General features: G+C 45.6%; 1 protein-coding gene across 1 annotated transcript in view; it reads right to left on the reverse strand.

Moving 5' to 3' along the window:
- Positions 1 to 14,004, reverse strand: part of vwde (von Willebrand factor D and EGF domains) — a gene marked incomplete at its 5' end in the record, with an annotated part of 74,652 nt that extends 60,648 nt beyond the window's left edge. The window contains 4 exons of the mRNA XM_084336633.1: positions 9,610 to 9,647; positions 12,929 to 12,987; positions 13,379 to 13,383; positions 13,986 to 14,004. Coding sequence (XP_084192759.1) covers positions 9,610 to 9,647; positions 12,929 to 12,987; positions 13,379 to 13,383; positions 13,986 to 14,004 — 121 coding nt within the window. The remainder of the gene's footprint in view (positions 1 to 9,609; positions 9,648 to 12,928; positions 12,988 to 13,378; positions 13,384 to 13,985) is intronic.
- Between the last annotated feature and the right edge of the window lie 1,892 nt (positions 14,005 to 15,896).

Below are 15,896 nucleotides of genomic sequence, written 5' to 3' on the forward strand. Positions count from 1 at the left end.
GTAGATAGGGGCCTGACCGTGGAGTGCTCTGAAAGTGAAAGTGAGGACTTTGAAGTGAATTCTATAGTGTACCGGGAGCCAGTGCAGGGATACCAGAATGGGTGATGTGACATGATTTTTTTTTACCTTATGTCAGAAGCAAGGTTTCTTCTACAAGGTGAAAGACTTTGTCAGTAAACATCTTTCTGTGTTGGTGAGAGTTTCCACCACGCATCAGTTATATACATTGGCACAGTGCATTTGCTTTATCAATCCAGGGTGTGTTTGATTTGGGAATCCGGGGCCCTGCTAGCGAGTGGGGCCTGTTTCAGTATTATCCTGTAGTACCCTCGAGTCTAGTACCATGAATTACCATGTACCATGTGGTACTAGTTCATACATTCAACAACATATAGTACAATTTAGTACAATGAAGTACCATTTAATACCCTTTAGTATAATGTAATACCCTTTAGTACCATATACTACCCGGTGCTACGATGTAATACCCTTTACTATCATGTAATACCATGTAATACCCTGTACTACCATGTAGTACCTTGTGCCACCATGTGCTACATGTAATACCCTGTAATACTATGTAATACCCTGTAGTACCATGTAATACTGCATAGTACCATGTAATACCCTGTAGTACCATGTAATATCCTGTACTACCATGTAATACCCTGTAGTACCATGTAATACCCTGTAGTACCATGCAATACCCTGCACTACAATGTAATACCCTGTAGTACTACTGTATGTAGTTGGGGCGACAGTGGCTCTGGAGGTGGAGCAGTCGTCTGGCAATCCAAATAGATTGGACATTAAAGGGAATCTTTGGAATCCTAGTCATATTAGCTACTTACCAAGGATTGTGTTAATTGGTAGAGTCCTATCCATGCTGTTCCTCATACTAGCTCTGGTTAGTTAGCAACAAACCAATTAATTTGAGCAAAGTATTCATTTGAGATAAAACATGACCTTGTTCTCATTGCTCAGTATTTCAAAAGTAGCATAGATAGCATCCTCTAAAATGAAATAGACAATAACATTATTATTCAGTATTATTATTATTCAAGTATTATAATACAGTATTATTCTATGTGATTTCTAGTGATTTTTATGTGGCATGATCCTTTAATGTTTGCTCTGTGTGGCCTCGCATTGCCATTTGGACATTTGGAACATATAAAAGAAGGAAGTCATTCACAGCGTAGATCAGCCAAACTGGAGAGTTGTCTGTACAGTTAGCACCTCAGTGAATGAATGGGCAGACTACTCCTTCATGTTTGCCATCTCAGTTTTACTAATCTGGGTGATGGAGCCACTGGTAGCTTGTTGTTTGCTATTTTTTTTCTGCTATTCTGCTGGATGATGATCTGCCAGAAATAGTAAGAACTTCTGAAAAAGATCCTGGCGACTTGAAGTTGAGATACACTTGAGCACACCAGAACAACAAGCTGATCATGTGTGTAGCATCAAGCCACCAGTTCTCTCTCCTCAACTGAACAGGTCTGCTACAGTTCCTCAGAGAAAGAGCAGGAATATGGTAGAACGTCCCACATTAGAACATCTCAAGTTCATTACATCTTTCAAACCACCTGGTGCTTTAGAGTGTCAGGTGATGTTTGTAAAAGAAGGGAAATACCGACCTGAGTCGTACAAGTTTCAAGTTTGTTTATTATTTGTCATAATAAAATACAGAATACTTTATGATGAAATGCTTGTTTCTGTATGAGCCCCTGAGTGTGTGCTTCATACAGTAAAAAAAAAAAGTAAGTACAAAAAAAAAAAAAAATTAAGGAATGTTCAGTCAATATACATATATACAATATACAATACAGAGTCAAATGAGTAACAGTGAGGTACAATGCAGAAATGAGATGAGGTACAAAACTTAGGGTAAGGTGTAAATGAGGTATGAATGTAGTGCAAATCTCTTTAATAATAGATAAATATAAAAGTGTCTAAAGTGAGAATGAGAAAAGTGAGTGATAAGGTGAGTGTTTGTTTAAAGGGAGTGTGTACATGTGGATGTGTGTACAGTGAGTGTAGATGATTGGTTGTTACATAGTGTCATTGTCATTGAGCATCCTGATGGCCTGGGGATAGGAACTACAAACCACACAACTTCAGACCAGTAAGGAATAGTGAAACATCATCATCAAATCTATTAGTTTGCTCATTTTGGTGTATATCTGCACTCTGTACTTTGCACACAAGATGGCGATAAAGATAGAGATTGAAAACAGTGAAGGTCTGCAGTAGCTATCATGCACATTGCATGTTTGTGTTGTGTGTTTATTTTTCTGTTTAATTGCATACAATATGGTGACCAAAATGAATACTGAAAACAGTATGAGTGCACCTTTTACTTTTGTTTACATAATGAAGCTTAATGAAGATCTGCCAAACATGATCACAACAATCGAGAAAGGTCCTGGTAACGTGAAGCACCAGAGCAAGTGGAATGGTGTTCCACTTTATCTAACTCATGAGATGTCAAAATGACTCTAATAATGATTGTTGACAGAGTCACTTATGGGGCAACAATAAGTTGGTCATGACGACAAGGTCCTCTCACTTAGCCATTAATCTGCGTGGTTTATTATCACATTGAGCATACTAGCACATGAGACCTTCTCTCTGTGAGAGGTAGATGGGAAGAGACAGAGGGGGAGTTAACATCTCCTTTTATAGGGCGGTCAGGTGGCGTAGCGGAGATTGCGTTCGTCACCAACGCTGGAGACGCTGGGTTTGGGTGTTCGAATCCAGCTCCCGGCGTTGTCATCAGCTTGGCTGGCCATTCACACTAATACAATTGGCAGTATTAGGGGGTGGGGAAAGCTGGCGGGTGGGTCCTGGGCGTTGTGGACAGCGACCCCCACAGTTCGGTCGGGGCGCCTGCTCAGCGAGGGTAGGATCTGGAGAGAGGTAGTGCGGCCTCCCACACGTTACACTCTCCCAGTGAGAATCTGCGCGGCCAGGCTGGCTGCCGGCTGGCTGCACATGCGTCGGAGGAAAGCATGTGACAGTCTCCGGCCTCTCGGACCAACAGTAGGGGAAAGTGCGCAACAACCAGGAAGGGGGTTGGGAATTGGCATAACGACTAACAGTGGGATGGGAGAAAAATCGGAAAAAAGGAGGCGGAAAAAGATAAAAAAATAAAAAAAATAAAAACATCTCCTTTTATACCTCTTACCTGGCGCCAGCATTAATAGCTCCGCCTATAGCGCCCTCTTGTGGAAACAGTTAGACAGTTACATGCAATCGCATACATCACATACCTTTAACACTCCCACTTACGGCTGTCTTGTATACTGTACAACTTTTTCAAAAACAATCTTCAAAGAAAGTAATACAGTTCAGAGCATCAAAAAGGATATGGCAGTCAATATTTACACACCAAACATGACCTCTGCAAATCTTCTCAATTTCGGTTTGGAAACAGGCTTCGTCATGTCGTCTGTCGGACAATAAATCAGTGTCATCCTTTCTTCCCTGATGACAGATCTGATTAAATGATATTTTATATCCACATGTTTACACCTCTGTCGGCACACAGGGTTACTAGCAATCGCAATGGTTCCCTGGTTGTCTTCATAAACAACAGTTTTCTTATAAACATAGGTATCCATTCCTTCGAGCAGTTGTTCTAGATAAATACATTCCTGTATTGTCATAGCTAGAGCCATGTATTCGGCTTCACAAGTTGACAGTGCCACTGTGGGCTGTTTCTTTGTTTTCCACGAAACCAGTGAGCTGTTTGTGTTCAAACTAACACAATACCCTGTGGTACTTCTTCTGTCTGTGGTGTCTGCCACCCAATCTGCATCACTGTAGGCTTTAAGCCCTAAGCCCTCGCTGCTCTTTCTGAAACAAAGCTGTTTATCTGCTGTACCTTTGAGATAACGAAAAAACATGTTCTGCTGCAATCCAGTGCTCCTCCGTGGGGTCAGCAAAACGCTGCGACAATCCACTCACCACAAAACATGCCGTCAAACAAATGAGGCTACCCACAGCCTCTCCGTACATTTCCACATCTGTCAACCTCTGAGCATCCCCCTGGCAGTCCAGCCCTCAATCACATGGTGCCTCCCCTGTCCCACATTCTTGCATGTCAAAACGCTTCAGGATCCCTTCCACATATCTCCTCTGGGATATTTCCACACAACCGGCAGACTGCTCGAAGTCCATGCCCAGAAAATGTCCCAACCTGCCAAGGTCTTTCATTTTGAATCTGGTAAACATCCACTTCCGTATTTAAACATAGAATCCACTCCTGTATTTAAACATGGAATCCACTCCTGTATTTAAACATGGAATCCACTCCTTCTGTATTTAAACATGGAGTACCCTCCTTCTGTATTTAAACATGTAGCCACCCTCCTTCTGTATTTAAACATGGAGTACCCTCCTTCTGTATTTAAACATTTAGCTACGAACCTGGCTTTGTACTTGTCGTGGCCTTCAATACCCTCCTTGATTGAGTACACCCATTTTCCTCCCACTGTCTGTCTGCCCTCTGGTAACTTGGTTAGAGTAAAGGTGTGGTTGTCCTCTAGGGACCTCATCTCCTCATCCATTGCTCTCTCCCATTTACTTGATTCAGGGGACACTATGGCCTCTTTAAAGGTCTGAGGTACTCCACTCACTACTCTGTAGCAGTAATCAATGCTGGTAAGTGTACTGTCATCCTCATCACTTTCTCTCCGGGCATAGTCTTTCAGATACTTTGGGGGTTTGTGTTCCCGTGAGGGATACCTCCCACTGCATGGGGCACATGACGTCACCCTCGGGTGCTCCTCGTCATCGTCCTCTGGGGGTTGCTGACTGTCTGTCTGCATGACTGTGCTAAGTACACTAGGCTGAGGTGTCTCTGTTTCTTCACACCTTACTCTGGAGTCCAGCTCTGGCTCTTCTGTCTGTGTCTCGTTCTCACATGTTGTCTTTGTGACAAATTTGACTAGCCTGTGTATCTGCACTTTCCCTTTACCGGGATAATAGACTAGGAAAGCGGGGCTTCCTTTGTCGTGCCCTACAAAGAGTCCTTTTTCACATCTGGACTCGAGCTTCCCTCTGTCCTGCTGGTAAGCATAACACACTGATCCAAAATGTGCATTCTAGCTAGATTACATTTCTTTCCTGTCAGTGCTGTATACGGGGTGGTGCCTGTGTGCTTATTAAAACACCTGTTTCTGGTGTAAGCGGCTTCTTGTACCGCATAATGCCATAGACTCTTAGGTAAGTTATCAGCTATAAGCTTACACCTATAGCCATTTTGAAAAGAGTACGTCCTTCCCTCTCTGCCACTCCGTTCTGGTGTGGGGAGTACGGACATGACGTCTCGTGTCTTATCTTGTTCCTTCTCAACAGTGATTGGAACTCTCTATTTGTGAACTCGGTTCCGTTGTCGGACCTCAAGCATCTTATGTTGCCATAAGGGGCTACGTCTGCCAGGAATTTCTCCGTGGCCTGGAGTGTGTCACTCTTTTCTTTGAGAAAGTAAACAAACACTGCCCCTGTACACACATCTGTAAAAGACTGTACATATCTAAAGCCTCCTATGGACTCGTTGCTTACTGGACCGGCTAGATCTGTGTTAACTAGCGCAAGTGGTACCTTTACTTTTTCTGTGGGATTTCTGTTTCTCGATTGAGTGAACTTCCCCTTTATGCACACTACACATTCTTTGTCAGGTCTACGCTTTTCACCTTCAATGTGCATGCCTTCTGTCACTGCTTGCAGTTTCAGTAAATCCTCATAATTACAATGACCCATGATCTCATGCCATGTCTGAATATCGTGACTGACAGTCACATTACACATATCATTATTAATACACTTGTCGTTGTCATTACACTCTGTTTGTAGATAATACATTCTTTTGTACACCTCTATGTTAAATCGCGTACCGTCAGGCTCTACAAGAACATATATATATATATATATATTTTTTTAAACTTAAATTTTTATTAACATTTATAGACAAACAACACTTACACAAAAATGAAACTAACAACACAATAAGAAAGAATGCAGTGCACATAAATGGTTACATGGTTAGCATGGTTAGTTATCTGGTTCCACTTCAGTTGTTTTTCCAGGTACTTAATACAAAGACTGATTGTGTACCGCCCTTAAACAGGTATACAAATATAATACCTACTAAAAAAAATTAAATACTGACTAAGGCATACATGTGTGATATGGGTCCAGAGACCCTCCTTGAACTTCTTTCTTCCCTTATCCTTCGCCTTTTTTTTTTTTTTTTATTAAATTTCTCTTTGCCTTTTGATTCACCCATATACAAACCACATCATCCCTGAATATTAATACAACACTGTTAAACAGACATAAATAATAAAGTACCAAAAACATAAAACAATTGTAATACCCAAAAAATAAAATAAAAAATGTAATTCGAAAATACGAACTAAAGCAAAAGTGTGTGACATGGGTTCAGAGACCCTCCTTGAACTTCTCTCCTCCTTTACCCTTCGCCCTCTTGTGTTGCATTTGGTTCTTCCTCTGTGATGTCGTTTTCGTTCCCTTTATAATCCTCCCACTTTCCCCATCTTTCCCCAAATGTCTCTTCCTGTAGCCTCAGCATGTGCGTTATCCTCTCCATATCCTGTATCTCCTCTACTATTCCTACCCATTGTGCTATTGTCGGTGGGTCTTCCTTGTACCACAGTCTCGTTATTGCTTTTCTGGCCGATATCAACATTATCTTTATTAAATACTGTAATGGAAATATCAATTAACATGTTTTGCATTACATACCTAAAGAATACATTGACCTTAGACACTAACTATACTGTGTCTGCCTTCGTGACATCTTGACGTCCTGTGTTTTATCATGTGACCTCGACACAATATGTACCATATCTGAGACCTTAACCTGTTAACAATTCGTATGACACCCCAAATGAGAATAGCCCTTTTTGATATACGACTAAATACTGCGTCCACAATCCCAGCTCTGTGCCTATAACGGCCGTAGGGCCCATTGTGCAAACGTGGTATGTCTGAGACCATGGCCTGTTCGTGTTCTCATGCTAAAGCACATAATGCCCTTTGTTCCAAACGGCCGGATGTATGCACCAAGATTTCACAATGTACATTGCAACACAAGAACCAGACACTTGACTCTTTTGTGATCTCTGATAAGCAGAAGTATCCTATGGAACTAACCTATGAAACTAACTGACAACGTATTTACGACACCTCCAACTGTCAAGTTCACGGTTCAACCCCCCCTTCTCCTCCAAGCCATACACGCCAAACTGCAGGCTGTGCCATTTTCACTTCCTGAAAACACACACACACGCCCACACACACGTCTGCAACACACACACATAGACACGCTCACACATGCACACACATGCATGTGCGCATGCACGCACACACACACAAGCACCCTGACACAGCAAGAAGAGGAGGAGGAGGAGGAGGCGGAACCCCAAGAACTAGAGTATATAATGTTGAGAGACCAGAGTATCATCACACTTTCTGACATTGCAACTTGTTTGTATTGTTACATTGTGTCCGGCCGTATTAAAAACGAACAAACGTATTTGCTTTGCAGTTTTTCATCTTTATTTCAACAGCTCTCTTGTTATCATAGATATTTTTCCGTTACAACTTGGCGTCACGAACAGGATACACTGTCGCTGAAATCAGACGGAACCAGCCGAACGGAGGTGCAAGCAGGCCTGCCAAATCTCTACCTCGACACAAAACCGTCCGAGAAGAGGGATTCACTCATCCGCACGACCGGGCCGTCTGACGACAGCGCACTTGTATCGAACCAGGGGACATCTGTTTGAAACCTCGACCTCCGGTGAGCTGTTGGAATTCAGATCTTACTAAAACGTATTCCGCAAAATATTCAAATTTTTTTTGGGTGGATAATAATCTAACCTAATAAATGCTCTATGTTCCTATTTTATAATCTTTTAAACACGCACTAACCTCACCACTGAGAAAGGGTGCCGTCTTGCTGGAATCTCATTATCTCACAAAGATTCCCGCTGGGGGAGTGAAGTTTACCAGGGTGGGGTATCCCACAGTTTTCAAGGTTTTGTGTAAAAAACAACAACCAGTTGATATTACGCTGTCAAGGTTTTGTGTTGCAACAACAACCAGTTGATATTGCAGTTTTCAAGGTTTTGTATAACAAACAACAACCAGTTGATATTGCAGTTTTCAAGGTTTTGTGTAAACAAAGACAACCAGTTGATATTGCAGTTTTCAAGGTTTTGTATAACAAACAACAACCAGTTGATATTGCAGTTTTCAAGGTTTTGTGTAAACAACCAGTTGATATTGCTAAAAGTTTTTTCTGAAGTTTGTACTAAAAACGAAATTTCAGAGGTCGCGGTCAGAACAAATTGTTTCCTGACAGAAGCCGACAGTTTTTCCCTGACGTTTGTTACTATAACGAAATTTCAGACTCAGATAGACGTATCTGTTTAAAGTATCCGTGTACACGAAGAATTGGCTTTTGCACAAGTATGGGGCAAAAGCAGGTAAAGATGCTTCAGACTCCTCCAGTGGGACCCTGCGCGACGATGACTAAAAAATATGGAGAGGAATCGATTATGCATGTTCCTTATTGGTCAGAGAAATGTGGTTTTCCAGCAAACGGCTCTTTCTCGTTAAATCAGATTGAAGCACTAGGCACCCAATTAAAGGAGAAACGCATAGAACTAATGAAAAATAAACGCATTGAGAGTAGCGCCGTTTGCCTCTGTGACACACACGAAAAATGGTTCTATGTGTGGAAAGAAGAGGCTGAACGCCGAGAAAAGAAACAAACTAGCAAAGAACAACCAGCTACTCACTCTTTAGGAAGAGAAACCCAAAAAGAAACATTACACACCACAAATACAAAATCTTTGTACCCACGTGGAGAGGTCACACCGAGCAACCCCACATCTCCAAGCACCTCGGGCACCACCACACCCAGCAACCTGGGATCTCCTGTTTCCTCGGACACCTGGTCCAATCCATCACCCCCAAACCACCCATCCTACGTCGGGCCCCCAGCATCCCCTGCCTCTTTATACGCGGGGACCAGCAACCAAACATCTCCTGCCCACTCGCTTTCAACCATAAAATCAGACGCCGCAATCATTCAGATGTTAAGCGCCATAGAAGAATCCCTCACCGCTGGACATGGACACCTGGCGCTATCAGCAGACGACAGAGAGGAACCTGTCTATGAACGCCTGAAAGACACAAAAACCCCTGGGAAAACAACCTGGTCCCCAGCACAAATGAAAGCAAATATACAGGAGAACAGACTATCCACCCTAAGGCAGAGACCCACAAACCCTCCTCCCCACCTGTCCTTACCAATGATTCAAGTCGCAGGCCACGAAGGACTGATTATGGTTCACCGCCCGTGGACACAGGAGGACATGACTAAGGCTTTAGAACATCTGCCCGAACCGAGAAACTCAGGCGTACGTTTCCAGCAGGCCTTTACAGTCTTCTGCAGGGAATTCTCTCCTACAGCAGCTGAACTCAGACGGCTGCTGATGACAAAGTTCGGTCCTGCTCACTACACCAGCGTTAAAGCGATACTTCATGACAGCGAGACCAGGCAGACCTCACCTGACTGGAATGCAGGCGAAAACACCGCGTACAGAGGCCTAATAGAGAATTTGGGAAACAGAATCAGAGAAGCATTTCCCCCAAGGATCGACATGGGAAAAATTTCAAGCTGTAAACAAGACAGCACAGAGACAGTAGCAATATTTTTCGCCAGACTACACCAGGTGTTCGCAGACCACTCTGGCATTGACGAGCCGGAGGCCCCAGGAGCCATCATCACCAGCTGGGAGAGCCATTTGACAAAATTTCTAATAGATGGCATGTTACCCAGTCTAACGAAAAAAGTGCAGGAATCCTGCATCTGCATTGAAGAGGCGAGATTAACAGAAGTACTGAGACACGCAAAACATGCTGAGAAAAGACTCAACGAAGAAAAGGAGAAAAAGATCGCCGCTGCAGCCCTCCAATCACACAAGGCCCAATTGACTTTGTTTCAGAGGGTCGGCGAGCTGTCTAAGGACAACTACAATGACGAAAAACACCAGAGGGTCGACGAGCTGTCTAAAGACAACCACAATGACGAAAAACACCAGCCTTATGACAGACGCCAGCCTTATGACAAACGCCAGCCTTATGACAGAAACAAGTGTTTTCAGTGCGGAGGGACAGGACATTGGAAAAAAGACTGCCCACGAGGACGCAGATCCAACGGACAGAGGTGGAACCGTAGGGGAGACCCTCGCGAGGCATTCGCCGATGACGAGGCAAGCTGACTGACCGGAGTGGGGAATCCAAGCGGCGAGGGGACAGACGCGAGACTGGGGTCCAGCGGAGACAGGAAAGTACAAACACACACAACACATGTCTGCATTCTTTCTCCGGCCGGGGAGAAGCACACACACACACACAGACACAAACACATCATTAACATCTACACTGACCATACACACAGACACAGACAAGTCATTAACACCTACGCTGATTCCACACACAGACACAAACACATCACAACTGAACGAACACACATTACCACCTACACACACACACACAGACACAAACACATCACAACTGAACGAACACACATTACCACCTACACACACACACACAAACACATCACAACTGAATGAAAATGCATTAACATCCACACTGATCGATGATGCTATTCAAACGTTGCAAAATCGTTTTGAACCTGTACAACCCACATATTCTTTGTATAAAAATGAAGCACATCTCGACTTGCCTGAATTAACCTTGCAAATAAAAGATCGGCCAATCAAGTTTGTTGTGGACAGTGGAGCTACGAGTAGTATACTTACTACAAAAGATTTTGCTAAACCCAAACTTAGTGGACGTTGGACAGTAAATATAGGCGCCTCGGGCGTTGCTCAGGTGGAGTATTTTACTGTACCAATCTCCTGTACACGTCTCCCTGACGCTACAAGTGATGTCAAAATGACACTCAAACATTCATTTTTGAGCTCTGAAACATGTCCTGTGAACTTGATCGGCCGTGATCTAATGATAGCAATGAATATCAGTCTGATCTCCACCTCAGATGGTATTAAAGTGGTACTTGACGGACAGAACTCATATCACACCTTACTGAAGTTACACACGACTGACCCAGTGACAGTTTATCAGTGGTGGCTAGGACCTGAGCATTCTGCTCATTTGATGACAGTGTTACAAGGGAATGCACGATTTGACAACAACACGTGTCTTATGGAAGCAAGCAGACTTCATGTCACTGCTCACATAAGCCACGAACCCGACTTGACTTACGCAACAGACTTTCATGATTCTGCACAGGAAAATATTGAATGTAGTGGCATTTTCTGGTCCCCCTCCAGAGCTGTGGGAGAAGTTAACTTGACACCCACTCAGTGCCGTTTGTATTCCGTAGCAGGAAACGTAAAACCGCACATCCCCCTCGCTAGACACAGAACAGAAGCATGGCGAGACCTGGCTTCATATATGACCATGTGTACAAACATCTGTGATTGGCAGTTTACACCCAACCCACAGGTGTTGTATTCACCTGCGTCTGACACACACAAACTCACGTTTCCACCCGTATACATTCCAACTGTGAAATGTTCTCAGATACCTTTTGATGACACTCCCCCACCCCGGAGCACATTGATTTCTCTAAACACAGAAATACCCCCCTACCTTAAAGGGGTGCCCGAACAATTGTGGGCAACAGGGGCATATGATGTGGGTTTAATTAGAAATGTCCAACCCGTGGTCATCACACCAAAGTCTGATTTTCGCCCTCACAGACCACAGTATCCACTCAAAAAGGAGGCCTTGGATGGCATATGCCCCGTTTTTGAATCATTACTTAAATCTGGTGTTATTGTACAGTGTAATGACTCCCCAGTGCGCACACCGATTTTCCCCGTTAAAAAGATCAGAGACGCAGGGAAACCGGTTGAGTGGCGCTTTGTACAAGACCTACAGGCGGTGAACGAGGCAGTCCATTCTCGTGCACCAGACGTTCCTAATCCCTACACCATATTGTCACAAATCCCGGCCGGGTCGAAGTGGTTTTCAGTAGTGGATCTGTCTAACGCCTTTTTCTCAATCCCCGTACACCCAGACAGTCAATACTGGTTTGCCTTTAATTTTGATGGCAGGCCTTACACTTTCACCCGTCTCTGCCAGGGTTTTCATTCGTCACCATCCATCTACGGTGCTGCTATTAGGGACAGTCTGGGACCCCTTACTTTGGGCCCAGGCTCTGCCTTGTTATTTTACGTAGATGACATCATGGTTTGTTCTGACACAAAGGAACAATGCACTGCAGACACCCTGAAACTACTGCACCACCTGGCGGCAGAGGGTCATAAGGCAAGCCTCTCAAAACTCCAGTTTGTGTCACAAGAAGTCACATTCCTTGGTCACATAATCACACCGGAGGGCAAATCCCTGTCTCCAAAACGTGTAGCAGCAATTGTCGACCTTCCACGCCCGATAACGAAGAAAAATATGATGAGTTTCCTCGGAATCTGCTCGTATTGCAGAACATACATTCCAAATTACGCGGCCATTGAAATGCCTCTAAGCTCCCTCATACATGGCAAAGGCCTCAATGCTCAGGGCCGAATTGAATGGACCCCTGAGGCGGAACAATCTTTTGTAACACTGAAAAAAATGTTACAAAGTGCACCCACGTTGGGCCTGCCTAACCCAGACCAGCCTTTTACACAGGCTGTTGATGAGAAAAATGGCTGCATGACCTCTGTGCTCCTACAGCAACATGGCGACAGATTGCGGCCTGTAGGTTTCTTCTCAACCAAACTAGACGCTGTGGCGCGAGGGCTGCCACCGTGCCTTCGAGCGGTGGCGGCAGCAGAACGCGCAATAACCGCTTCACAGGATATTGTCGGTTACACAGAGCTGCTCCTCCTCGTCCCACACGCTGTGGCACACATCCTGAGTGAGCACAAAACCTCACACTTAACAGCTCAGAGATGGCTGAGATATCACACGACGCTATTATCAATATTCTGTGTACACCCAGGCCTGATTTGTCATCTGTACCAATGTCTAATCCTGATCTTGTATTGTATGTTGATGGCTCTGCCTCCAGAGACCCTGCCACGGGCCGTGCCAGGGCAGGGTTTGCGGTTGTCTCTGACCATGGTAATGTGATTTCTGGACCTCTGCCTCATCATTATTCTGCACAGGCCGCCGAGCTAATAGCTCTCACCCATGCATGTGTTGCGGCGAAAGGCAAAACAACAAATATCTTCACAGATAGCAGATACTGTTTTGGGGTAACACACGATTTTGGGGCGCTATGGAAACACAGAGGGTTTCTCACCTCATCTGGCAAACACATTCAACACCATGACAAAATAAAAAATTTGTTAGAAGCCATTTTGCTACCTACCAAAATTGCTGTCTGCAAATGCGTTGCTCATAGCAACCAGACGGACAGCATTTCTAAGGGAAACGCTCGAGCAGATGCTGCCGCTAAAAGCGCCTCCACACTTCCATTTGAAGATGGGGCTCCTTTAGCAGGCACCGCTCCACTTCCTCAAAGGGAAGGAGCCCCTGTGACAGTGACTTTAGTACAGACAGCGCCTGAGTCAAACACACACACCCCTGACAGGAAGGACCTACTTCACATTCAGCGCAACGCCACACAAGCAGAGAAGGACATTTGGACTAAAGCAGGCGCACACTGCACACGGAACATTTGGCTTGGCCCAAATTCTAGACCATGTCTTCCAAAAACACTTTTCCTCCCATATTGCAAGCTAAGCCATGGCCGTGACCATGCATCAAAGGGAGCTATGTTAAGGGAGATCACTTCTCGATGGTTCACCAAAGGTTTCTCTGTCGCAGCGCGCGATTATTGTAGAAACTGTGTCATATGTGCGAACCACAACATAGCACGCGGTATTAAAACCACCCCGGCGGCTCACCAGAAACCCACACGGCCATTTGAACATCTCATGATGGACTTTATCGAGCTCTCCCCATCTGAAAACAAGAAATATTGTCTTGTTATCGTTGATATGTGGTCAAAATGGGTGGAGGCTTTCCCCGCCAAACACGCCACTGCTGCCACAGTGGCCAAAGCACTCCTGACAGAGATTTTTCCACGCTGGGGGCTAGTGTCTCGCGTGTCAAGCGACAACGGAAGTCACTTTGTGAATCAGGCCTTGACCGAGGTTAGCAATTACCTGGGGTTTGACGTCAGGTACCACTGTGGCTATCATGCGGCCAGTGGTGGCGCCGTTGAGCGCGAAAACCAGAGCCTGAAAAACAAACTGGCTAAAATATGTGCAGAGACAGGGCTGCCATGGACTAAAGTCTTGCCCCTGGCCCTCATGTATATGAGAATGAGGAAAAGAAATCGCACAGGCCTGTCTCCCTATGAAACCCTTTTCGCCGTTCCCCCTTCCGTGGGAGTAGGTCCTCCGAGTCCCCCCCTTCCCTCCACAGGCTTATGTGAGGATCAACTGTTAACATACTGTATCAATCTTTCCAGATCTCTCTTCAACATAAGATCTCAGGTAGAGGCGGCGCTACCCAACCCAGCCTCTTCTCCACTCCATCAGATCCAACCAGGGGATTTCGTGACCATCAAAAACTTCCGCCGGAAGCAGTGGAACTCCAAACGGTGGCTGGGACCCTTCCAGGTCCTGCTGACGACACACACCGCCGTGAAGGTGGCTGAGCGACCCTCCTGGGTCCACGTACATCACTGCAGGAAGGTGCCACCACCAAAACCCAGCCAACCAGCGACCACCCCCACGGCTGCAGAGGCCGATCCACAAGCTGCAGAGGTCAACCCACAGCCTGCAGCGACCCCGTCAGTGACCCCCGGGCCTACTCCTCTGCACACTCCCCCCGCATCTCCAAGGCACCCGTATCAGACGCGCAGCAGGCCAGCGCTTCGTCCCCCACCCAGCGTGTGAACCACGTGCTGCTCTACCGTCTGATCCTTTTCCAAAGAAGAGCCCAAAATCCCCTCCTCTCACTCCCGCTTGTACACCTCCTCCCTTTTTCCTCTAATAAATAAACACTGTTACGACACCTGAACAATCTACCACGAACACTGTGACCCTCTTCCCCTGCCTCCCTCCGAAAACATATACTGTGAAATAGCTCTCTCTCTCTCTCTCTCTCTCTCTCTCTCTCTCTCTCTCTCTCTCTCACATCCCACTCTAGTCAAAAACGTCCCCTGCACGAACGACAGAAAGACATGCCCGGCGACAGAGGTGAAGACAGCAAAGGCAGAATACGATTCCTAGACCGACACACACGACTGTCAATGTTATTTTGTTCCTTGTCTTTAACACTGGTAATATCTCCTTTGATTTGGTTTGGTGTTCCGGAAATGTTTTTTGACAGGTGGGCCTATAAAATGACACCACACAACGAATGTACGTCTCTGATCGTCATATTGATGTGTGCAGGAATCTCCATCTCAATCACCATCTGTGTCATTCTAGCGGTACGTATGGTGTCCGTTATCATGAATTTCCCCTGTGCCCCGCGCACTAATACACCCCTGGCTCCGCCACCCACACCTCCGTCCCCCACGCCCCCTTTAAACACACCCTTAGACACCGACTCCCGTTCACTCGCGGCACTGAATTTGTCACCCAGCTCGCTCGCGGCACTGAGTGCGCCACGTGCTGCAGACTCTACCCCTCCACCTCCCCCTCCCATCCCTTTTTATCCCATCCCTCTCCCACGCCACTTACGTCGCGGCACACAGTCCATAGGCCTCTCTCACCTCACACTGGCGCTTGTTGCCCTCGTCATCGCCCCCATCCCTCTCGCCTCCAGCCATGCTACACCCCCCAAGCGTTACGTTCTGATCC

This window comes from Notolepis coatsorum, assembly GCF_963971535.1.
Source record: "Notolepis coatsorum genome assembly, chromosome: 19".
Classification (NCBI taxonomy): Eukaryota; Metazoa; Chordata; class Actinopteri; order Aulopiformes; family Paralepididae; genus Notolepis; species Notolepis coatsorum.